The 26,983-nt window shown below is 37.6% G+C and overlaps 1 protein-coding gene across 2 annotated transcripts in view; it reads right to left on the bottom strand.

The window, feature by feature from the left end:
* The window catches only part of CDH7 (cadherin 7), a 139,932-nt gene continuing 114,984 nt past the window's right edge, over window positions 2,036-26,983 (bottom strand). For both annotated transcript variants that reach the window (XM_018039794.1, XM_018039793.1), the window contains exons 8-12: window positions 25,243-25,379; window positions 22,930-23,051; window positions 21,948-22,065; window positions 18,636-18,887; window positions 2,036-4,722 (exon numbers count right to left, since the gene is read on the bottom strand). In XM_018039794.1, the coding sequence (XP_017895283.1) occupies window positions 4,229-4,722; window positions 18,636-18,887; window positions 21,948-22,065; window positions 22,930-23,051; window positions 25,243-25,379 (1,123 nt within the window). In that variant the 3' untranslated portion in view covers window positions 2,036-4,228. The remainder of the gene's footprint in view (window positions 4,723-18,635; window positions 18,888-21,947; window positions 22,066-22,929; window positions 23,052-25,242; window positions 25,380-26,983) is intronic.

The following is a 26,983-nucleotide window of genomic DNA, read 5'->3' on the forward strand; positions in this document are numbered from 1 at the left end:
GATTTAAGTTCAATAAACTACCTAGACAAACAGAAAATGAATTTTCTTATGTGTTAACCATCACATACGTTCCATTTGTCCCCAGACACCCCTGACCAGAAACAGTTTAGAGTAAGTCCAAGCTTTCTTTCAATCAACTTTAATTAGATCAACTGTACATAAATCTTCAAATAGTGATTTAGAAACAACTTGGGTAACTAGAACTGTTTGAAAGTCAATTTTTGTTGTTGTTCAGTCACTCAGCCATGTCCAACTCTTTGTGACCCCATGAACTGCAGCATGTCAGGCTTCCCTGTCCTTCACTATCTCCCTGAGTTTGCTCAGACTCCTGTCCATTGAGTTGGTGATGCCTGTTGCTCCTTCTCCTCCTGCCTTCAGTCTTTCCCAGCATCAGTCTTTTCCAACGAGTCACCTCTTCTCATCAGGTGGCTGAAGTCAAAAGGTGTCAAAATAACATGTAAAATTTGTTGATGAATATTTGCAAGTAGTACTTAAAAATGTTAAAATATTTAAACAAGATGCTTTTTGCCTCTTGCAGTATATCTAACTTTATCTTAAGCTCTTCTGGATTTTATATTTGAATATGATGCTAACAGTCTATTTGCATGTAAGTTCTTTGAGCCTGTGCACCATACCACAAATACAATTCCTACCTTAAACAACGATTCCATTTACATGAGAAAAATTGCCAAAGACTGCTCATCATCCAGTGTAGTAGATGTAATTGTGCCTGAAGTTAAAACAAATGTAAGATATTTTCAGAGGGCAGAGTGAATAGGCGGGTAGCATAACCTTCACATTATTATTTCTTGCCTGTGTCTAGTAGTTGTCTAACTGTAACTGCAGTCACCTCGGCTGAGCTTCCTATTAAAGGAAAAAGTTGACCAGCTTCATCTAGGTGACTGCTTGTAGAAAGATCTATTCATTGCCTCTATACAGCATCTTGTCTTCTCTCCTTCCTAATTTTGGTCTGCAGCTGACTTTGGCATATTGCTTTAGCATAGTGCACATCCAGAATCATAATTTAGGCTTGATTTGCAAAATTCCACTTTCTTGATAAGGTTTAGTTTTCCTGTTCTTTACGCTGACTTAACATTATGCAAGAGTAACAATCTAGAGTTGAGGCCTGAGTTTATTTCTTTGAGTTGGAAGGTAACAAGTTAAATGCAATTAATTTTAAGAAACAAAATTGTCCAAAATATGCATTACTTTGTATACCTTCAGTTTCTAATGGTGCCCCCACAGGGACTAATGGAAAATATGTAAAGTTGACTTCTCAACCGTTTTCTGCATCCCATATGAAGCGAGTCCCCTCCTTTTCTACCTGTAGCTCCAAGGATCTGATACTAGGAGTCACGACTACATGAATCTGTATTTAGTAGCAGAACAGGGCACATATTGCTCTCATGTCATTATTTGATATTCTATTCATTCATACTGTATTTACAACTAGGGGATTTCCTTTTATAAAGTAAGCAGTGAAGTGTTAGTAAACAGCTACCCACTATTAACAGTTCTCAAAAAAAAAAAGAAAAAGAAAAGGTAGTGTTTGCTGATTTATGTGAAGGTCTAACTATTACCACCATGGCTGACCTACAAAGATATTATCACTAGAAACAGAATCGGAAAGAAATAAGTAAGGTACTTAGGAGGTGTTCTGAGCTGGCACCACAGTCCACCACTGAATTTTAGTGGTTAGATGATATAATAGGTATTTATTTAGACACTTTTGGAGAATTCTGTAACTAGCTTTAACCCTGATTTTTGTGCAACTACTCTCTGGGTTTACAACAGAGCCTCTCTCTCCAGGATGTCAGATAAACACATATAACCCTAGATTTCAGAAGAAAAAAAGAGAACTAAAATAACACCATCACTAAAAGAAGCCTAGCTAGAATACTTCATATAAACTCCATCTCTATTAGGGAGATACTTGCAGCCATCTCAAGATTTCTTTTAAACACCAATGAATCAAGTTCAATACTGTATTATTATCATCTTTCACACAGAAAATGGCAATTGAGTATATGCAAGAATTTCAAATCTTTATTTAAATTAAAGCCTCCCCCCCAATCATTTACTGGCAAATATGAAAATTTTTTGAAAAAAGAAAATATATATACTTTAAAAGGAGAGAAAGCAAGGTGAATGGTGTGATGTTCCTTTTCTAAAATACATTCAAACTTCCATTTATGCAACAATCAGCAGCTGTGACATCATAATCCAAATGTACTATTTTATCTTCTTGAGGACAACAAGGGGATTATTACACAATCGTGTTCTCAGCACCTTGCTGACTTAACACCTATATCATTCCTGCACTGCACTCTGATTTTATGGACTTGGGTGAATGTACTATGCTTTACTTTTGTAATCTGAAAGACATATGTGATTAAAAGTCATAAACAGTATCCTTTACTCGGTTATAAAATTGTTTTTTCATATGCATATGTGTATTAATACAGCAAGAAGCATGTCTAATCATGAAACAATGTCTATAAAGCTATTCAAATGAAAGAACTGTTTACAGATAATCGTATTTATTGAATTATTTATTTTGATGAAGCTGAAGGCCACTTTCACATACTTCATTTCTAAAGGTGGGCTGCAATTTTACAGAATCCTACAGAGTTTCTCCTCATGTAATCAAAATACTGATACTCTGGTTCCAGTGTTTGTCTTTCAGAAAGCACTTTTAGAAACACAATTTCCTATACAATGTCCACTATCTGTAGATTTATTAGGAACCCATCAATAAACCCTTTTTAAAAGGTAAAAAGAAAAAAAATCATTCTTACTTGACTATATTCACATTAAACTAGTATTAACCTAGAAAATAATGTTAGGTAGAAACAACATTTTCGTCATAAAATTATTTTTCTCAAACACATGTGATCACTTGAATTTCCTCTGCTCACTTTGGCACATCTAAACTGGTACAGAAAGTATACACTGTTTGGATAATTCTTGAGGAACATATTTGCATCAGAACTGAAAGACGGATTTTGAAATTTATAACATTACATTGTTTAAGATATATTTTAAAAAATCTGTCCATATTTTTATAGCAAAGGAGGAGGGGAAAACAAATTCTCAAAAGTTTTTGGAGCTTCTAGAACTTGTTACCTTGAAAAATAAATCTTGCATCAAAGAAAATCTCAATTCTCTCTGAAATCTTCTTTCTATAATACACTTCCTTCCAATGTTCTCTAAATTCTAATGGCTCAGACAGACAACTTCTATGTCCTTGTAGCTGTGTTCCTCTCTGAGATGTGAACAGTAGTAAGGGCTCAATTGCTCAACTTTATTTTTTTCTTTCTTTCTATTTCTATGCTTCATTTCCTTCATGTAGTTCAGAGTGGAAAAAAAATCAACATGTTCTGATGAGCTTAATATTCCAAGGCAGGAAGATGGACCTGAATTGAGTGGAGATTGGAGCTCCAAAATAAATATAACACCATGTGTCAAATAAAAAAAGAGAAGGTAGTCTCCTGTACAAATCAGAAGAGATAATAAAAAAAAAGGCAACGAATAGACAGCAACTTTTTTTCATACCTACACAAGCATCTCAAAAACACTGCCAACTTTAAGAATGATTTACCTGTTGCTTATTTGGAACACTTCTGGATTTATCTGCTAAACAATGGTTTATGTTGCCTTAAACCAAATTTTATTGGCTTGTATTAGACTGGGGAGGATTTTCTGAGAATTTTTATATTGAGAAATAAAATATATTTGCTAACCCACAGCAATAAAATTCTGCTGGATGCTCTAATCTAGCAAGCCGAAAGCATCACTGTAAATTAAATTTGTCCCAAGTTTTGATATGCAAGAAGTTCCAGGACTTTTTCCTGGCATATGGTGTTTTACTCGCCTCCCTGCCGATACCATCACTGCACTACTCACTCAGAAGGCTGGGTGCCTTTGCAGGTATCTGAGAGTTGCTGTCTATTCACAAACCACTGAGCATTTTTTTTTTTTTAAATCAAAAAATCCTTCAAATGCTCAGAGTCTGTGGTCAGTGCAGTCCCTTGGACAAGTCTAATGAAGATTTGCTTCACCAAGGCAGAAACCTAAACAGTTAAAAATGGAGGAATATTTACAACCATTTCCCTTTAGCAAGCGGAGTTCTTGTGTTCTGTACGTCATTTGTTTGTGTTGCTGTTTTTTTCTTTTTTCTTTTGCCTTTACTTTTCCTTCAGTACCTTTCAAACGAAGGTCTCCAGGGCTATGAGTACAAGCTCTCCTGGCCGGTTCCGTACATGTCTGCGAGGCGTTTAAAACGCGGTCCCCAGTCACTAAGGTAGTCATAATTCTGATCAGAGTTTGAGCTGATGGAATCTAGGGAGCTGAGAGATTCCGCCACCGAGCCATTCCCCTCGAAGGCGTACGTCTGCAAGGAATCGTAAGGCGGGGCGCAGGGATCCACGTCGGCTTCTTTCAGTCTCTCCCAAATAAATTCCCGGAAAATGACATTATCCGGGATACTTTTAAAAGTCGGTCGACTCAAGAACTGGATTTCCGGGGTCACATCCCTCCGGGTCTTGGTGTCTCTCATGACGTTGAGGTTTCTCAGCGCAGCCATGTCAAAGGCTTCCGTGTCTTCCTCTCCCCCACCCTCGTCGTCGTATCGGACGATGTTTTCTCTGATGTCTCTCTCTTCGTCGAAAATCAGGGGCTCTTTTTTCCGTCTTCTCATGGTGACGATCAGGAGGATCAGCACTACGACAAGGAGATAGCAAAGGGACAGTTTCAGTCAACTCACCAGCTACCCCCTCCATCCTGGGGAAAGTGGGTCTCTGGTGTTGATTTCAGGTGTTTTTGTCCTTTAAAGGGAAATGAATGGGCTGCCTACTTAACGCGGGAACTCACAGCAGTAGATACGCTCAAATTGCTAAAACGCCTTTAATATCAAACACTTTTTATACATCAAGAAACCCTTTCCCACACCTGTTCAGAACTGATGCCACCCTCTTGAATGTAACCTCCAAAGCATTTGACAGAGCAGATGGGAGGACCAGCTCAGGATTAACATAATAATTTCAAAGCCATGAAACACAAAGGGACCTTTTTTTTTTTTTTTTTTTTTTTTTTGGAACTCTTTAATTGCTGGAAAGGCAAAGGGACATTCATAAACGTTTGGGGTCTAATTTAACAACTGCCATTTCCGAGGGAAATGGATTATAGCATTTAGCTGGGTTCTTTGAAGAAATGCCTAGTACTTGTCTAGGAAACTCAGCTGTTCAATAAAATCCAGTATGTCAGATCCTATACAAACATTAAAAGCTTCCCTCTAATAGAGTCCCACTTTCAGAATGAAACACTGAACTGGGTTTTTAACGTTTTATGCCTACAGGTATTATGCCTACAGGTTGTAAGGTTTTAGCAGTAGTCAAAGATTGATGGAAGCAATCAATCATTTCTTTAATGTTTGGAGTTTTTTTTTCTATCAAAACATACATAATAAAGCAGATGTTTGCACTGGAAAACAGAGACAACTACACTGGCTATACTGTTAAATAAACTGAATACACTTTTTGTAAGTTAATTTTTATTGGAGTTTAGTCACTGTACAATGTTGTGCTAATTTCTGCTGTATAGCAAAGTGAATCAGCCATATACATATATCTGGTCTTTTCTGGATTTCCTTCCTATTTCAGCCAACCCAGAGCATTGAGCAGAGTTCCATGTGCTATACAGTAGGTTCCTGCCAATTAATCCATTTTATACATAGTAACCGGAGAAGGCAATGGCAACCCACTACAGCACTCTTGCCTGAAAAATCCCATGGACGGAGAAGCCTGGTAGGCTGCAGTCCATGGGGTCCCTAGGAGTCGGACACGACTGAGCAATTTCACTTTCACGCATTGGAGAAGGAAATGGCAACCCACTCCAGTATTCTTGCCTGGAGAATCCCAGGGACAGGGGAGCCTGGTGGGCTGCCGTCTATGGGGTCACACAGAGTTGGACACGACTGAAGCGACTTAGCAGCAGCAGCATACATAGTATCAGTAGTGTATACGCCAGTCCCAAATTCATCCTATCCTCCTTTTCTCCCTTGATGTCCATACATTTCTAGTCTACATCCATGCCTCTCTCTCCTTTGCAACCTTTGCAAATAAGATCATCTACCTCGCTTTTCTCGAACTGAATATGCACTTTTGTGCCTCTTAATAAATACAGGTGGCCTTCTGGATCGGCAGGTTCCACATCCAAAGATTCAACCAAACTTGGATTGAAACTTTTTTTGGTTTTTCAATTTCAGGAAGTTCCAAAGAGTAAACTTGAATTTGCTTCACTTAGGCTATGATTTATACAACATTGACATTGAATTTGCAACTACTACTGACATAATGTTTACATTGTATTGGGTGTTAGAGATGATCTGAAGTATAGGGGAAGATGTACATGGGTGATATGTAAATATTACACCATTTTACATACAGGACTTGAGCATTCTTGACTTTGGGAATCACATCCCCACAGATACAGTTGGACAACTGTATGCACAAATAAGATGATGACTGTTCTGCTCTGCTCTGGCTACAAGTTACTGAATGCTGGTTGACTTGGGAACATATTAGATTTCATGGCCTGCGAATTAAAATGAAGTAGAAAGGTATTCTTGAATTTTAGAATTCAAAAATATATAATCATTAGTAAAAATCAGTGAATTATCTTTGGCTACAAATAAGATATCCTTTTAACAATTTTTAATCACAAGAACTGTTTTCCTGGAAAGTCTAGAAGTCCCAAAATATATACTGAGTGGATTACTGTTTGAGGTATATTACTCTCAGCAGTTTAAAAAGAAGTTTATATTTAAAATACCCTTTAAGGTTTTTCTTTGGCATTAAGAACACATTTGAGAACAAAAATATAAAACTAAGAAAGACATCAAAGTAATTTGGAATAATTAAAGGTAATGAGTAGGGGTGAAGCATATTCCAGGCTTCACCTCAATTTGTTTTAAAAAGCAAAACCTAACATGAATTAATTTTAAACCTTTTTGTTATTATCAGTGAAAAGCATATGCTTTCTTAGGCATGTGTCTGCTATTTGTTTTCCATCATCAGTAGGAATGTGACTGACCAAAATAATTTTATTGGGAATCTTTAGAAACAGGGGGAAGCCAATTGTTTATTGCAGCACTTTTTTATTTCCTTTCCTATTTGACCCTAGCCTATTGCTCCCCCACACGCTTTATCTGCAACCTACAGTTTAGGAACTGACATACATTTCTGAGCTTTCTGCCCACTTTCTCCTGTTGCCATGACACATAAATGCTTTTCTCTTCATCTTTCTTTCATCTTATTTACTACACTTGAATATTTTCAACTGGCTTCATCAAAGTAGCAGATGTGTAATTCCAAAACCCATGGTTTTGAAATGAATGAGGTGTCATTCATTTCCTGTCTATTCCCATAAATACTCTGCTATGTGTCTACCCTCTTTGCTAAGTGGATTCCCAACCCTGTCCCTTTTTGTCTTCTGAAAACTAGCACGTCCACCACTCCAAAGCCTTTTAGTTTTCAAGCTCCATGCCAGAATGCTACAGCAAAAAACATGTTTACAAAAGACTGATACGTTTCTGTTGTAACATTCTGATATGAAACTTGAAAATTAACATATAGCTTTGATGTCAAGCAGGCCTTTGATAAAAGTCCATTCTTTCCTGATATTAGCTGCATGATATTTGCCCAGTAGTTACTACTTGGGCAAGTCAGTTAATCTGAACCTAGCCATATATGATAGTTATAGCCAACTTGTGTGCTCACAGCGGGGACTAAGGAGATCAAAGAAATTTGGGAATCATGTAGAGAGATGAGCAGCAGGCCAGGGACTTGCTGTTGTCCAACAGAGACATGTTCATAGTTATCATGTGACCTACAAGAACATTCATGTCTGTGAACACAGCAAGTAAAGATGTTGTGTTTCTCCCCTGAGGGAAAACCAAGAATGAAGTTAGGTAATAAGGAAAGTAGAAGGCATACCAAGTTTATGGCAAGACCTATGCCTAAAGATGAAATGGGAGAGAAAAAAAGCAGTAAAGTAAGATGATGGTCTGAATGCAGAAGATCAGCTGACCTTCCCAGTAATTCTCTGGAGTAAGTCTTTTCCCATTGGCAGGTTATCTCAAACACAAAATAATCTCTCTGTGGTCAACACAATAATCTGGGTTGAGTTGTATCTTCAAAGCCTTGGCACTTTCTCTCATGCTGTGAGCTTAGAACTTCATAGAAGGTAATAGAGATAAAAGCTGAGAACTCAGGTAAGAGTTGCTAGAACCCAGAAGGACACATCAGGAAATTTAGATTTATATACTTTAGTTTCTGAAACTTTTGTATATGGTCTCCTAGAAATAAAAGAATAGCAGCAGAAAGTTTAACCAACAAAGACTTCTCTTTAAGAAGTCAAACCGAGTTAAGACACAGAAAGGAAAGGTGAGTATCCAAAGAACTGTGATGGGTAGACAGGTGGAAGCAGGTGAAAATAAGAAATATGCCACACAAAGTGAAGAGCAAAAACTGGACCACTGGGATGGAGCAAATGTTCAGTTGAGCACAGAAGGATGGAAGAAGTGATGGCATAGGAGTAATGAGGGTATGAAGAAGGGTCGAATTAGATGTAAGAATTAGATGTTATTTTCATTTAAGTCAGTATCTTAAGACAAAACATTTCAAAATTCTCAATTCTCTTTCTTTCATATAAGTACAATGGATCTTGTCATATATTATCTACATCTCACAATTATTTATTATGCTCTGTTGTAAATGTAGTTTCAAGCTACCAATATACATGCCTTCTGACCTTCAATTACAGTGTTTAGGAAAAGTGAAACCTGAGAATCCATGGGTGCATCAGCCCATGGGGACAATACCCATTTAGGATATTAATATCTTATGAAGTTTGTTTTATTTCCCAATCTTGCCTGGGGCTGAGAATAAATGTGAGGTCTTTTAGAAGGTTAGACAGTTTAACATTTCAATGACTTGGGAGAATATTAATTTCTAACTACTTGAGCATGTATAAAAAATAAATTTTAACCTTTACGGAGAACAAGTATTAACTGCTCTTCGGTGGCTATGGAGATAATCCCTGTATTAAAAGGAATATTTTCTGCCTAAGTAAGCACAAGATTATATATTTTAAAACGTTTTATCACGTCTTTCTGTCATATGGGCTATACGTCTGAGTGGAAACAAAAGATTTAGGCCTAGTTGGAGCCTAGACATGCCCATGTATTGTGCGTGCTCGTGAATTTATATATCCACTTCACAAATATGAGTAAACCATTTAGTACATGACTTTGGTATACTTATACAGTGTTGCACATACAGGTAAACACACATTTCCTCATGGAACTCAGAATTAAAGTGAAAGTGAAGTCGTTCAGTCGTGTCCAATTCTTTGCAACCACATGGACTGCAGCCCACCAGGCTCCTCCGTCCATGGGATTTTCCAGGCAAGAATACTGGAGTGGGTTGCCAATTCCTTCTCCAGAGGATCTTCCTGACCCAGGGATAGAACCCCAGTCTCCTGCATTGTAGGCAGATGCTTTACCATTTGCGCCACCAGGGAAGTCCTTAGAATTAAATGGAGTGGACAAATATTCATCAAATAAAGACAACTGTATGTAAAAGAAAAACAGTGATAATTATTCCAAAAGAGGAAAATATGATCTTACAAGGATATATCAGAGATTCCTCGTGGCTCAGTTGGGAGAGAATCTGCCTGGTAATGCAGAAGACCCAGGTTCGATCCCTACGTTGCCAAGATTCCCTGGAGAAGGAAATGGCTACCCACTCCAGTATTCTTGCCTGGGAAATCCCACGTACAGAGGAGCCTGGCAGGCTACCATTCACAGTGTTGCAGCAGTTGGACACAGCTTAGTGATTCCACCACTCCCACCAAGGATATATTAACCTATTAGGGGAAACAGATCAGAAGCAGAAGTAACTGAGGATAACTGAAGCCTGAGGGTCAAGAGGTGAGATGGAAGAGTATTCTGGGTACAACCAGTGAACAGAAGTGTGAGACCGACATGGGTGAAGAGTAAAGAGAGACATGGGAGGGAAGCCAGGAGACGTAGGCAGTAGCAAGGGTTAAGGAGAGCACGGTACGATCAGATTTGTTTTTAGAAGAAAAGTCATTCTGGTTAGACTAAGAAGGCAGGGAAGAGTAGACGTGAGAAAAGAAGTTGGAACACTCTTAGAGCAGAAAATGCATAATGTTGACCTACATTTCTGATTGTAGAATTCAGTTTCCTAACATTCGATTCAACATTTTCCGAGTATCCCAGTGTGTAGGAAATAGTGCTGGGTACGGGCCAAATATAGCAAGAGCGATTCCCACATCCCAGCAGCTCACTGTGGAGGCTATATATACACATATAAATATAGTACAAATTGTCATGCGACTCGCTGTAAGAAAATACAGGCGTGCATGGATGCCAAGAAGCAGGCAGACCGGGAGAGCACCAGTCTCCCAAACTCGAGAGAAGTGGAAGGAAAGATGTAGAAAAATTTAGAAGTTCACACTGTAAGTTAGTGAACTCTTCTTTTTCTAAATTATTTTTTTTTTGTATTGGGGTATAGCTGATTAACAATGCTATGATAGTTCAGGTGAATAGCGAAGGGACTCAGCCATACATATACATGTATTCATTCTCCCCCAAGCCCTTTTCCCATCCAGGCTGCCCCAGAACATTGAGCAGAGTTCCTTGTGCTATACGGTAGGTCCTTGTTGGTGATCTATTTTAAATATGGCAGTGTGCACATGTCCATCCCAAACTCCCTAACTCTCCGTTCAGTGAACTCTTTTTCCAGCCTTCACTGTGGTGTGTGTCAGATACACATCTAGACGTTTAACCTGGAACATGGTTTTTACTCCATCACCTTGGCAGTATTTTGGCCCTACTTTTCTAACCCACTTCCCACAGGCTAACAACATAATTATTTACCCAGAACTTGATAGAATTCTGCAGATGTAATCTGATGGACACAAAATGGTACTAACTTCTAAATAAGGTTACTTCTACTAAAGAATAACTTTTTCCATTCATGTATTAACATATTTTAAACATTCAGTCTGGTGCTAATTTTAAACCACAGTCATGTAAATTACCTTCCAGTCAGTTTTCCTCATCCTTAAAGATCTGTAAAGGATTTTTAAGGTGCATATGTAAACCAGTTAACTATCACTTTCTTAAGTGTACCCCATTGTTTATAGACTACTTCCAAAAAGTAAATGTCTGAGTATCATTTAATTCAATAATATTTTTTACAGAGCACAGATTTTCCAAAGCTATAAGCCCTAGAAGGGCAGTGATGCTATTCCACACAGATACACCTAAAGCACAAAGAACAATACTTGACAGTATGAATTCAATAAATGTTTGTTAAATTGACAAACAGGTAAGGTACTATGGTGATATGCAGATAGCTCTTGCCATTAAGTTCAATAACTTAAATAAGAAAAAGCAATTATTATAAATGCAATAGTTACAGAGCATTAAAACATATGCTAAGAATATATGGATGGGAACATTTAGCCAGGATGCTCAGAGAACGCCTCACAGAAGAGATGACAGTAAGGTAAGAGGTGATGGATGAGCCAGCCTTCACCAAGAAATATTATTTGCTCTATGTCTTTATAAACATTCAGAATGTATTAGACATAAAAGGCTGTCTAAATCTTCACTACTCAATGCGGAAGCCACAGGTGGTGAATGAGCATTTGAAATGCGGCTATTACTATTTCAGACTGCTCTAAGTGTAAAATGTACATGTGATGTTAAAGACAATTTTTAAGTAAAATATAATAATAACTGATTACATGTTAAGATTACAATAGTTTGTTCAGACTGCTTTAATATGTTGTTAGCATTTATTTCACTTTAAAAACTATTTTTTCTAATGAGGTTCCCCTGAGTTAAAATTACGCACGTGATTCACATGTGTTTCTTCTGGACAGTCGATTTAAAAGATTTGAAAATACCAGAAAAATCGTAATTGCATATGTTCTTATGGTTATAGTAGGGGATTTAATTACCAAATGACACAATGAATAGTGAAACAGCTATCACACTACAATTATTACTCTATTATGTATAAGTGAAAAACAACCTAAATGAAAACTCGTTATTAGCATAATCAGAATACAAGTTCACTAATTAAGTATAAATAATTATTCACATCAGTGGGCAAGCAGAACTTAGCTTTTTAATAACTTCTGCCTCCCCTTACTTCAAGTTTCCTTCTCTCCAAAATGGAGATAATACTGAAAGAAAGTATTTCACAGTAACTTTATGAAAATTAAGTGAATTTATATTTGTACCATACTTAAATAGTGCTACATAAAGTAAGCACTATCTGATTTCATTTAAAATGTCATTTTTCTGAATTTCTGTAATAAGTTCTTATACACTCTAGTTCCTATTTCTTTGGTCTTGCTAAAATTTGAATCATATAACTGATGCACAGAAAGAAACATACACTTTACTATTCACACGCATATGATTTTGATAACCCCTAGTTAATTTAGTTCATGTGTCTGATTATCTACTCTCTTCCATTTAGTGGAATAACAGATACTGGGCCTATCCATGAAAAGCATAAAATATAACACAAACGTAGTAACATAAGTAGAATGCAATAAGTACTATTCACCAGTTTACCCCAAAATATGTTTTCTCCTGGGTGCCCTGTGCTAGGCTTTGAGAACAAAATGGTTTTACAAAAGGGAGAGATTAAGATCATTACTTTCAAGGTTTTTTTATATTTGAGCATGATAAATATTTACCAACTATGATACCCACTACAAAGGAAACAGGTTTTGTAATAAAGAACGGTGGGCATGAGGAGCACCTAATTTAATCAGGACATTCCCTCTTTGAAGGTAATACTGAACTGGGGCACTAAGAATAGTAAGAATCCAACAGGTAGAGGAAGCTGGAAGAAGTTCTCAGGAACAGGGTGGCACATTTGAAGCTCATGGGAAGAAAGGCCACGTGGTTCTTCCTGCTGAGTGAGGGAGGGACCAGGCAGTCTAACGTCATCGAGACATGAGCAGGTGTCAGAAGGTGCCTTGCTTTGTGGGCCGTGAGGAACATCTGGATTTTACTTAAGTATATTTAATGCTTCTGAGATATTTCAAGCAATGAAATACTCTGTTCTAAAAAGTGAAATGACAGGAAAAATACAGGGCTACTAGTGAAGTCAGGCTGTGATCACAGAGAGATGTCATTGGAAATGACACCTAAGAAAAGACGGAAAGGACGAGAGAAGTCAGCTTCCCACTTTGTCTGGATCTACATGCTATGTAATCAGATATGTACAGATTCCCAGTAAAAGAGGGCCCAAGTTTGGATTTGCACTAATGAACCTACACTTCCCAGGTAGCTCAGTGCGAAAGAATTCGCCTGCCAATACAGCAGACACGGGTTCGATCCCTGGGTCAGGAATATCGCCTGGAGGAGGAAATGGCAACCCACTCCAGTATTCTTGCCTGGAGAATCCCAAGGACAGAGGAACCTGGTGGGCTACAGTCCATGGGGTAGCAAAGTTGGACACAACTGAGCTTGCACGCATACGCATACGCACAGCCTAGGCAGAGTCACCTATTACTTATACTCACAAAGAATAAAGAGCTGTAATTAATAAAATCCAAGTATATGATTCAGATAGATATCAAATATAGCATTTTTAACTGAAATTTAAACTGCATTTTAGCAAAGCTTCTTTGAAATCTCTACTGCTATAATCTTTTTTTCTCTTTAGGCTGGATCTCAAATAAAGGCCTAAAACTTTAGAATATTTTGAAATGGGAATATTCAGGTCCAACAGAAATACAAGTTAGGGATAATGACAAAAATCAAATGTTCTTTTCTACTGCTGAGTACACCCAAACACTCATGGATTCATTATCATGTATGATATATGCCTTGGCTATGTCAGATCATGATTTTCTGAGATGCTCCACATATACAATGATGAAATACCGCTCAGTTATTGCCTCCAAAAGCAGGGGTCCACCAGACAAGATAGATGAGTAGACAATCTGGCTTGGATTAATCAGCCAGGAAAGATGCTGTAAGATTGTTTTGCCACCTTAAGAAAAGCACCCCACTTGGACTCAGGAGCAAAGGAGGTTAAGTGCTGAACACAAAAAGGAGTTACTACTTGTTGGATTCTGGGAGAGGTATTCCAAGCAAAAGAACAAAGCTTTTAAGAAGAGAGAAAAAACAAAGCAGGATGAGTCCGACAAAGTGCTACTCTGCAATCTGACTAAAGTACACTTGTGAGTGGAGAGAGAGAAGGTTCACCTGAAAAGGAGCAGTCAGGTCATAGAAAGAAGGTGATTCTAGTCTGTAGGCAATGGGGAGCCACAGAAATTTCAAGCTGGGAGTGTTGCAATCACATTTGCTTTTAAAAAGCTGACTCTCTCTGTGTTTCCGTTAGATTGGAGCTGATAGAGACTGGGGAAACTGCCATTAATTCAGGAGGGGAAAGATGGACCCTGGCCAAAATCAGATAGAGTATTCAGGGAGCGAAAGACACAGATTCAAGAATCAAAGTGAAGTTAACAGCACTTAGGGGCTGACTGGCTACAGAGGATGGGACAGAAGAGTGCAGGCTGACCAATTCCACTCAAAAAACACACAAGTAGGGACTAAATCAAGAGACGAGGCAGGGACACAGGAAGACTGTTCAGTGTATGATAATTTCAGACTTCTCCTGTCAGCAGTCTGACAGAACAATGACTGTACCTCTCTAGTTCTGTTTAAGATACAAACCAGAGATTTGCAAATCATCTGCATATACAAGATACTGCTTTCCATGCCTCACGACAGGAAGAAGTTTAATTGCAACTGAAATTGATCTTTCCTTTCCCTAAAACAAGTATCATTAATGTTCTTCTCCATTAAATATGTGAGTTAGAATTATTTCATTTAAGGCTCATGTGAGACAGAAAAACTGACCTAAGTACAATGACTATTTTAAGCCTAAAGACAGCTAGTGTATTTTGGTTGCCATGAAGAATAAGCTCACATTTAATATACTCCCAGGCTTGAGAGAACACATTTAGGATTGTGTAAGTGGAGGACACTTTAAATTGGACAGAGTTCACCAAAGAAGTCCTAAAGCCACTAGGTGAAAAAATCTAGGATAGATCTGCCATATATAGAGATCAACAGGTGGTTCTCAAAGGCACACAAGTGTTTCAAACTAGAAAATACTTGTGGAAAAATACCTTATAAAGGACATCCCCAAGGAAGTCTGGGCTGTGTTTAGGTCTTGGCTCTGACACCTTATAATGTTGTGCATGTCTCCTCTAATAAAGACTTCTCTCATGCAAAATGTAGGCATGGTGGTAGCTGAGTTGCTCAGTTGTGTCCAATTCTTGTGATCTCATGGACTGTATCCTGCCAGGGTCCTCTGTCCATGGGATTCTCCAGGCAAGAATACTGGACTGGGTTGCTGTTCCCTTCTTCAGGGAATCTTCCTCACCCAGGAATCAAACCTGGGTCTCCTGCATTGCAGGCAGATTCTTTACCAACTGAGCCATGAATGATAGCTAACGTCTAGCACTTAGTACCATCTCATTCAATGCGATTCTCTTTTTAGTATGTTTGCACTTGTTTGAAAGAGGAATACAGCTGCTACTCTAAGTGAGCCACTGGAATCTGCCTGTTATCATCACTAAGTCTGCTATGTTATTATGTTTTATCTTTACAGATCACAATGCGGATTCATCTTTTACATACTCTCATTTTTTTCTTTGAAATTTAATATTTTTACTTAAGCACTACTACCATTTATAAAGCCAGGAAAATATTTTCTTGTTGTACTAAATCATGAATGGTCTCCACAGTTAAGAGCAGAGAAAAATACTGTTAAGGTCTTTTCAGGGAAGAAAAGTGAAAAGAAGCATGAAACCTAAACATCCAGCTGCCCAACCTGGACACACTGGAAGAGCACTAATATCATGAAGTGGACTGTGATTTCCATAAATGCCTTCTAAAAACTAAAGGTGGGCGAGTCTAACCAATCTCCATTGTATCTGAAGAACCAGAGCTAGAAGGGATGTTATAGAACTTGAGTTTCCTGGACCTAAAGATCCAAATAGGGAAAGAACAAAAATTAATATAAATGCATATAACTTAATATAAATAAAAGCAACTAACAAGGGATTTAATCTCCAAACAGCTTAGTCAAAAAATAGGCAGATCTAAATAGACATGTTTCCAAAGAAGACATACAGATGGCCAAGAGGAGCATGAAAGTAAGTCAGACAAATATCAAGTAATAGCACTTACATGTGGAATTTAATTTTAAAATGATGCAAATGAACTTGTTTATAAAACAGACTTACAGATCTCAAAATAAAACTTATGATTACCAAAGGAGAAACACAGGAATAAGGGATAAAATAGGAGATTGTGATTAATATACACACACTATAAAGACTCTTGGGAGTCCCTTGGACTGCAAGGAGATCCAACCAGTCCATTCTGAAGGAGATCAGCCCTGGCATTTCTTTGGAAGGAATGATGCTAAAGCTGAAACTCCAGTACTTTGGCCACCTCATGAGTTGACTCATTGGAAAAGACTCTGATGCTGGGAGGGATTGGGGGCAGGAGGAGAAGGGGAGGACAGAGGATGAGATGGCTGGATGGCATCACTGACTCGATGGACGTGAGTCTGAGTGAACTCCGGGAGTTGGTGATGGACAGGGAGGCCTGGCGTGCTGCGATTCATGGGGTCGCAAAGAGTCGGACACGACTGAGCAACTGAACTGAACTGATAAAAGAAAGAACCAACGAGGACCTACTGTATAGCACAGGGAATCCCACTCAGTATTCTGTAATAAGATACATGGGAAAAGAATGTGAAAAAGAATGGACATAGATAGATGTAAAAACTGATTCGCTTTGTTATACACCTGTAACATTGTAAGTCAAAAAAACAATATTCCAATAAAATTAAACACACACACACGAAGGAAAGTACTTATCTTCTAGGTTATCCAGCTACTATAAAATAAATATACAAATTACCTCTTATTAACATGTTTTGAAATCTGGTAAGAAATGATAAGCAGTTTGCAATGGTCCAATCTTTTTCAAAACTGACTCTAGTCCTTTACAGTATATTCAGACTTTAACTGGGGATTACTTGCCATTTCTAATGAATTTCTAAGTTTTGGCCATCTGTATGAAGCTATATGAAAAAAAATAGCTAATGCCCTTCTAGATTTGGTTAGCTGAAGGTAATAACTTCCATTTTCATGAGATTATTTCCACAGTATATTAGTAATTAGGTCTTACCTTGGTTAATAGGTTGAGAACTTACTTTATCAATTATACTTAAAATTTACTGAATGCTCACTAGATGGTTGGCACATGAATTATCATTTAATTTTCACAACAGCCTTATGAGTTTACCTATATTATTTTCTCCTTTGAGATTAAAAAGCTAGCCTTAGAAGAACTAATGCTCCCCCTGGTGAAGAGCTCGTATATGCTCAATCAACCAGTTGAGTCACTCAATTGTGTCTGCCTCTTTGTGACCCCATGGAACGCAGCACGCCATACTTCCCTGTCTATCACCAACTCCCAGAGCTTGCTCAAACTCATAGTACATGTTGGAGGCAGGCATAAAAGCTAGGTTTTACCTAACTTCATAAATCTTGCTTTTAAATATCATACAATTATGATTCTCATTGCTAAATTCTGCTTTTACAAAACTATAAATGAATTTACAAATTATATTAAACTCCAAGAAAACACAAGAGCACAGGCTCAGATGCAATATTAAATGCTTACTGTCCTCGCTGTAGGAAACTATACTTTGCCTTCACAGAATGTAAAGGAATAAACCCATTACCCAATGCCCATGTTGGACACCTTCCAATTTTCAAAAGGATGCTGCATAATCTCTTATAAAACTGGAATTCTAATATGAGTTATAAATCAAGCTTAACCACATAATAAAGTAATCATGGAAAAGTACAATGACATATGTAAATTCTTCTTGGGAAATTTTGCATTGCTGAAATTGCAATCTTTTAAGCTTTGCAAATAATAAAATGTAGTTTAAATCTTTTCTGAAAAGAGGCAGGATGTAAAGTCATCATGTCTTTTTTTATGCCCTCTTATTCATTGGTCTTTTAAAAAAAATTATGATGTATTTCAAACACACAGGCAAGAATAGAGACTAAATAAAGAATGTTCACATCTTAAGAAGTTAAGTATTAGATTCCACTGAAGGCCATGGTTTCTAAAATAAGCATATTATCAAAACAACATAGAAAAGATTCTCTCTAGTCTAATAGAGACTCCTGAACTCTAAAAGAAATAGGCTGGAGCATACAGTAAATGTTTTTTAAAATCTTAAAAAACAAACAAACATTTTAAACAGAAGCCATTTATCTTCACTGATGTTTACAAAATAAAAATTGACAATTTCAATTTTAAACATATCACTGGAAAATGTGGCCGATGGTCATTCCTCTGTGAGCCAAATACCATGGGTCAGAATATCTGCATGTAGTCTCAGAATGTATGAAAAATTCTGACCACTGGCGGTTGTGACTGCTCTTACAGAAAAAGCATCGCAAATGGTACCTACCCAGTAAGGTCAAAACACAGGCTAGAATCGCGATCAGGGCTCCTGTGCTGAGACCGGCAGGAAGGACGTAGGCCTCGGCGTTGCAGGTCTGGGCAACCCCGTCTGCATCACAGTCACAGACGCGGATGGTGAGGGTGTTGGTGCTGCTGAGTGAAGGCGACCCGCTGTCCACGATGAAGATTGGCAGGTAATAGACAGACTGCTCCTGCCTCCGGAAACCATTTCTCCTGGTGAGAATTGAGGCTGTGTTGTCTAGGGTAAAGAGAGCAAACATATAGAATACAAGATTTCTGATGGACCCTGTCCTACCAAACTTCATCTGACTTAAAGTCACTCTCCTTAGCTTCTTTTGAGCCATATTTCCAAATACCGGTTCATTTGGATCCATTTTTAAAAAGTTATATCGTGCTACATGGTTAAGACCAAAGAAACAGTTATAAAGTAAAACTGAACAGAAAACTGTTTATACATCATTTATCATATTAAAAAGCGTATACTAGATTTAATTTTTACAATCTCAAATTTCAAACCATATGCTTATAGAAAGGATAATAATAATTAACAGGTTAAATATTTTTGCAACGTCATTGCCGGAGATAGGTGAAATTTTCAATCCATCCTTTGACAATTTCCAAGCCCAATACAGAAAGAAGTAAAATAAGCCACTTTTGTTTTAATTAAAAAGAGTATGCAAAGATATTCAAAAGAAGAATGTTATATAATTTTTAAAAATCTTTACAGGCCATAGCATTACCAAAACATCATGTATATAAACATTTTATTAGTCATAAATTAGGCCATTTGAAATTAATTTATAGTCAATATTTCATTTCATCTAAACAATTAGTTACTATGAAACTTTTAACAGTGGTAAGTCTGAATGACATAGCTGTATGATATAGCTTTAATTTCTATATCAGAAATAGACTTTTTTAATCTGCTCACAATTTGTTCAGTTACCTTACCTTAATTAATAAAGGAATTTCTGTGATTTTAAAATTTATAGCAATTAATTAAAATACAATGGAAAAGAAGGAACGCCAGGACCATAGTTTTATCTACTGTGGTTTAATACGCAGTGTTATCAAAGAATTAACAATACTCTAATCAAAGAGTCAGCTGACATCTACTATCTCTAACAGCCCAGAAGAGCATGCACTCATGAGACTGGAATTACAAATGTAGCAGGAAGAAAAGTGTTTGGTGTTCAGCTGGTAGGTTTCTATATAAACAAATCTTTTATTTTAAAATGTATGAATTCAAGAGTGTTCATTTAAAAACTATACATGGAGTTGAAGGATATTATGTTCAGCATGTTTCTGTAATTTAACACACACACACACCTCTAGTCTGCCTCCCAACTGATCAGATGTTATACATATTTATGACTTGATACACAAAGGTTTTTCAAAGTTACAGATTTATAATCTAACATGCCTGGCATCAAATAACACACACACACACACAACAAATTGGGGAGTATATGCTAAAATGTCCAATATCTGATATGTGATTTTTAAATTTATAGTAATGTTCCTATGATTGGGAAAGAGATCATAAGTTCACCGTGTTCTCTATGTATCCCCTAAAATGGAAGCCACCATATGAACCGCTGTTCCTTCTTCCTGGTCCTTATGTTTTCCTCCAGGATTCCCATAAGCAAGGGCTTGACTTGGGAAAACCTTTTAAGTGTGTGGCTGGATGAATTTCTGGAAAATCCAACAATTTTAGTTCTGTGCTGGTGCAACAATCATGGTGGTACTGGCTGATGACATGTGGGGGGAATATTCAAGACCCTCTGAAGCCTAAACTCCCCTTTGTGCAAGTGCTGAGAATGGTCTTTTCCAACTATGATGAAGGCAGAGAGTCTAGAATTACCCACACAGAGAATGTGCTTCCTTTTATGTTGCTAACGGGAAAAGACAGTATCCTCATTAAGCAGAGAGTAGCATCAGAAAAAATTTTATTTTCAGATAGAATTTTTGAGGCCAAAGCTGAATTTTCTCCAGTAAAATAGTTGGCGGCTTTAGGTACAAGCACTTGCAACATCCACTGTCTGAAAGCAAGTCTTTTTACTAAGTTAGGTTGGGCTAACACACTCTACATTTGGTTTTCCTGAAACTTGATTCACATATTAAAACTGAAAAATTACATTTTCTGTATTGTTGGGGTATATATTCCTCTCTGGTGGCTCAGACAGGAAAAGAATCTGCCTGTAATGTGAGAAACCTGGGTTCAATCCCTGGGTTGGGAATATCCCCTGGAGGAGGAAATGGCAATCCAGTCCAGTATTCTTGCCTAGAGACTCCCATGAACAGCGAAGTCTAGCAGGCTATAGTCCATGTGGTTGCAAAGAATTGGACACAACTGAGCGACTAACACTTTGAACTTTTGATAATCTTCTCTGTTTACACACACACACACCAAAGTTAGATGATAAATAGCAAGTTCTCACACTTCCTTGAAAAGTTTTTATGATTGTCTATATACTATCTATTGGAGAAGGAAACAGCAACCCACTCCAGTATTCTTGCCTGGAAAATTACATGGACAGAGGAGCCTGGAGGGCTACAGTCCATGGGATCACGTAAGAATCAGACACAACTTAGTGACTAAATACACTATCTATATGGCTATAAGAGTGTGTGTGTGTGTTTATACAATTGAGCAAAACCAGAAACTAGCTACATATATTTGAAAAATGTTTCTATAATGACCTTTATAAAACTGCTTTTCTTTGAAGCAGAGAAATGAGATTTGGAATGACAGGGAATTCGTTATTCCTTTTAAATTCTGTATTTCTTGGCATCAAGAGTATATTATTTCCATGGATTACTTTTATTCTAAAAATGAAACAGTAACTGATGTTGACACTGAAAATACTACGTCAAAGGTTATTTAGGGTGAAATGTGTTCAGTCCAATTACTTTTCTAATGTCTCAAGTTATGCCTAGGTAATATAATCCTTACTAAGGCATTTAGCTGACCCTCAACTGATTAGATACTCTCAATAAAGAGCTTTGTATACAAATAAGGAAGCAAATAGCCAGAAAGAAGGGACAGAGATGAATCCGTCATGTCCCCTCTTTGGATTTAGGCCTAAAATGATTTAAGTAGCAGTTTCTTCATGACAGAAAATCCATAGATAAAAATTACTTGAGGGGCTCATTTCCCTTTAATTAATGTCCTTGCTGTTATGAGAAAGAAAGAAAAAAAAAAAAATCCCCATCAGCATTCCTGAGTGAGAAAAAGCTCTCTTGTTTAGAAAGCTCCTACCTGTTGCCTCCTCTGGTGACAATAGCTCAACCTTACCTTTGTTGTCTTTCAGTGAAAAGTTGTGGTTGTTTGTTGCATCAGTTGTTAAGCTGAAATAAAACTGGTGGCCGTTGGCTGGCTCGTCTTTATCGATAGCACTGACTTTCTGGATAACCTAGGAACAGATAATGTAAAACACGACAGCATGCCATGTGCTCTGTGTTTTGAGCAGAGAATAGAGCAGCTTAACACTGATGATAAATACCATCTTGTGCAATGAGCTGGGGAAGGGTCAGGTGTACTGAAATGAGGACTTCCCTGGTGGCGAAGATGGTAAAGAATCTGCCCACAATGTGGGAGACCTGGGTTTGGGGAAGATCCCCTGGAGAAGGAAATGGCAACCCACTCCAGTATTCTCGCCTGGAAAACCCCATGAACAGAGAAGTCGGTTGGGCTATAATCCACGGAATCGCAAAAAGTCAGACATGACTGAGTGACTAACACACATACTGATATGAATGCAATCTAAAAAGGGCTCTGAAAATCAAATCATGTTCTTTTCAAAATTCGTATTTGAACTGACTTTTGTGAACCTCAGAAATAAGCTGTACCAACTGATTATACCTTATCAGACATCACAAGACACTGACAATATGGATAAGCAGACCAAACCACAAGGAGGCTACACTCCACTAAATTTGTGGAACTTTAAAGTATGTAAGCCCTGCTGTGTAACGTGGGAAATGGCCAAATTGAGCTTCAATGCTATATTTCTCTTTAAAAAAGCCTAAGCGCTTAACATCTACCATAGCTTTTACAATGCGTACCTTTCTTCTGGAGGAATTTTTTCATCATCCCAATTAAACCAGAATTTGAAAGTTCCTTTAATATTAGTTTATGCTATACATCAAAGTGTTAGTTTTGCTGAAACATGCTTATGATATTTCATCTTAAAGCTGGCAGGATATCAAAAGCAACTACTGCTGGGCATTTTTAAAGAAATCATTAATGAGGAGGCTGGTATTCTGAAGCCTCTTACCTGGCCTGGCTGGGCATTTTCACAAACAGTGGTCTCATAGTCCATGGCAAACTCAGGGGCGTTGTCATTTATGTCAAGGATAGTGATTGCTACGTAGCCTCTTCCCACTTGAGATGGATTCTCTAGTAAAGAGGAAAAGATTTTCTCATTTACAGGCACACCTCGTTCTCTTGCACTTTGCTTGAATGTGCTTCACAGAGACTGTGTGTTCTACAAATTGAAGGTGTATGCCAACTCTTCATCAAGCACGCCCATCAGTCCCATTTCTGCAATAATACTGGCTCACCTACCTCATGTCTCTGTCACATTTTGGTAATTCTCAAAATATTTCAAAACTCATATTTATTATGTGTTATGGTACAGATGATACCACCCTTATGGCAGAAAGTGAAGAACTAAAGAGCCTCTTGAAAGTGAAAGAGTGAAAAAGTTGGCTTAAAGCTCAACATTCAGAAAACTAAGATCATTGCATCTGGTCCCATCACTTCATGGCAGATAAATGGGGAAACAGTGGAAACAATGGCTGACTTTATTTTTCTGGGCTCCAAAATCACTGCAGATGGTGATTGCAGCCATGAAATTAAAAGACACTTCCTTCTTGGAAGGAAAGTTATGACCAACCTACACAGCATATTAAAAAGCAGAGACATTACTTTGCCAACAAAGGTCCATCTAGTCAAGGCTATGGTTTTTCCAGTGGTCATGTATGGATGTGAGAGTTGGACTGTGAAGAAAGCTGAGCGCTGAGGAATTGATGCTTTTGAACTGTGGTGTTGGAGGAGATTCTTGAGAGTCCCTTGGACTGCAAGGAGATCCAACCAGTCCATCTTAAAGGAGATCAGTCCTGGGTGTTCATTGGAAGGACCGATGTTGAAGCTGAAATTGCAATCCTTTGGCCACCTGATGTGAAGAGCTGACTCATTTGAAAAGACCCTGATGCTGGGAAAGATTGAGGGCAGGAGGAGAAGGGGATGACAGAAGATGAGGTGGCTGGATGGCATCATCAACTCGATAGACATGGGTTTGGGTAAACTCCAGGAGTTGGTGATGGACAGGGAGGCCTGGCGTGCTATGGTTCATGGGGTCAAAGAGTCGGACACAACTGAGTGACTGAACTGAACTGATGGTGACCTGTGATGTTCCTAATAATCTTACATCTGAAGGTTCAGATGACAGCAGTCTTTGGCATTAAAATATTCCTTAAGGTGTCAACACTGTTTCTCTAGACATAATGCTATTTATTGCACACTTCAGAGATTACAAGTGTCATGTGCATTAAAAAACAAAACATGTGACTCATCACTGTAATACTCACTTTAGTGCAGGTGGCTGGCATTGAACCTGCAACCTCTGATCTCTGCTGTGCTTAGACTAAAGCTATTACTCCAATGCCATCTTTCTTAAGAAACTTGTATTATGAACAGTTAGAATCAATAAAAAATGTCTGCCTCTAAAGCACAAATCTAATAAGGAAATGACCATGCTTCATGTAAAATCTAGAATTATACTTGCAGATTTCGAAGGGAGCATCAGAAATTCTGATCCAAATGTCATATACACACAGAGAGTGACAAAGAAGCCATGAATTTAAATATTATCTGATGTTAGAGCTCCTTTTGTATGAATATGTCTATAATATATACATATTACCTATGTATGTGTATATATATATATATAGGAGAAGGAAATAGCAACCCACTCCAGTGTTCTTGCCTGGAGAATCCCAGGGATGGCAGAGCCTGGTGAGCTGCCGTCTATGGGGTCGCAGAGTCGGACACGACTGAAGCGACTTAGCAGCAGCAGCAGCATGTATATGTGTGTGTGTATATATATATATATGTGTGTGTATATATATATACACACTCATACCAGATTATAAACATGCATACAATGTAATTGTGCATTGTTCTCAAAGCTTTTCTCATCAAGGACCAAAATGAGTTTAATATGAGAATACACAAACTTGAGTGTCTGGTTAGAGATCAACTGACTATTTATGTAAGCTACTGGACTAAACCATGTCAGCATAGATGCAGCACATGAACTGTGACCACAAGACAAGAAGAAAGCGTCTGTGGGTAAATCAGGTCCATCATTTTATGGTCACTTCATTCCATTAACTTTCTAAGTATTAGCAAACCAAGTTAGAAAATGTAAATATATTGCACACCTTGAAACTAGGGAGTTTCAAAATTTTACTGAATTCAAACAAGTATCTAGTAAAATTCTAGTTGAAATTATAAACTCTTGGCAGCCCCATTCTCCACTCTCAATGTCCTCCATCCTAATTTAATGTTAAACCTTACAACTTACGGCTCTCCATTGCAAGGACTGTGATATTGTGAACAGCGTTTGTCTCTCGATCCAAAGATTTGGCGGTTGTAATAACTCCACTGTTGGCATCGATATTGAAGTATCTCTCCAAATCTGTGTTTCTGTCAATTGAATACCTAATATTTAAAAAAATTAAAAAGCACTTCAATATTTATGTCTGATTATAATTTGCTCTATTTATTTCATTAATTGCACATAAAAATCACCAAATTCTGCTGACTCCATGATCTATGGAGTCACATTAACATAGAATATGCCTAGTTTAAAACTGCACCAGGGTTCTAGTTGATTCATCATCTGCTTCTCAGTAACCTCTGCTTTTCTGTCCAACAGTACAAAATAAAAACAATCATATAATTAGCAAAGTTATCTTCAAACTAGATTTGAATATGCCATTATAAACTCCAAATAGAGATTCCTAAAAAACATTTACAACACATTTAGTATCCCCATTTACGATTAGAGGTCCCTTTAAAATGACATGTATATAGACAACTCATCCATTCACATAAATTGAGTAACATCTTGTGTTTTAATAACTCCAGCCTGATCATAACCTTTCTTCCTTTTGTTATCTCTTACTCAGGGACCACAGACATGTTTCAAAGCAGAACCCTGCACCGTGCAGAAAAGGGAGCCCTGGTATACTGTTGGTGGGAATGTAAATTGGTACAACCACTAGAGAAAACTATATAGAGGTTTCTTAAAAAAAGAACCCACTCCTGGCCATGTATATGGAGAAAACCGTAATTTGACAAGATACATGTACCCGATATTCACTGCAGCACTATTTACAACAGCAAGACATGGAAGCAGCCTAAATGTCCATCAGAAGAGGAATGGATAAAGATGCGCTGCATACAGTCAATAAAGTATTAATCAGCCACAGAGAAGGACAGAATAATGCCATTTGCAGCAACACGGACGAGCCTTAGAGAGTGCCGTACTGAGTGAAGTCAGATAGCCACATATCAAATGATATAGCTTATAATCTAAAAAAAGTACAAATGAACTTTTATAAAATAGAAGGTAGAGTCACAGATGTAGAAAACAAACTACGGTTTCTGGGGGAAAAGCAGGGAGGAATAAATTGAGACGCTGGGATTGATATATACACAATACTATAAAATGGGTAACTAATAAGGACCTACTGTATAGCACAGGGAACTCTGCTCAAAACTCTGTAATGGTCTACACGGGAAAAGGAGCCAAAGAAAAAAGAAGTGGATACATGTATAACTGAACCACTTTGCTATACACCTGAAACAACACTGTAAATCAACTATAATCCAATATAAAATAAAAATCTTTAAAAATACCTCAAATTACATAAACATTTTGGTGTGTTAAAGCCTTTTCTCAAAATATCTGCTATCCAAACATTAGTGAAAAACTACTGCTCTACTTGTATTCTTATTCAATTATGCTATTTTTTGTTCCATGTACAAATTTCACCCTTTCCTCATTAATGACTAGCTTCAAATGCACTCACAGTCTTTCTACTCAGGTGAAATAAGGACTGTCATTTAAAAACAAATGAATGAACAAATAAACACACACCCAATTTCAGAAAGTATTCTGTTTCCTGAGTACTTTATTGGTGATTATTAAATAGAATCATATAATACTACTCAGCTCTATAACAAGATGCAAGGAACATAAAAAGGAAAGACATCAAAAAATGTCACCAAAAAATTGACCACAAACCAGCAAACATTAC

This window comes from Capra hircus, chromosome 24 (genome assembly GCF_001704415.2).
Source record: "Capra hircus breed San Clemente chromosome 24, ASM170441v1, whole genome shotgun sequence".
In the NCBI taxonomy this organism is placed as follows: domain Eukaryota; kingdom Metazoa; phylum Chordata; class Mammalia; order Artiodactyla; family Bovidae; genus Capra; species Capra hircus.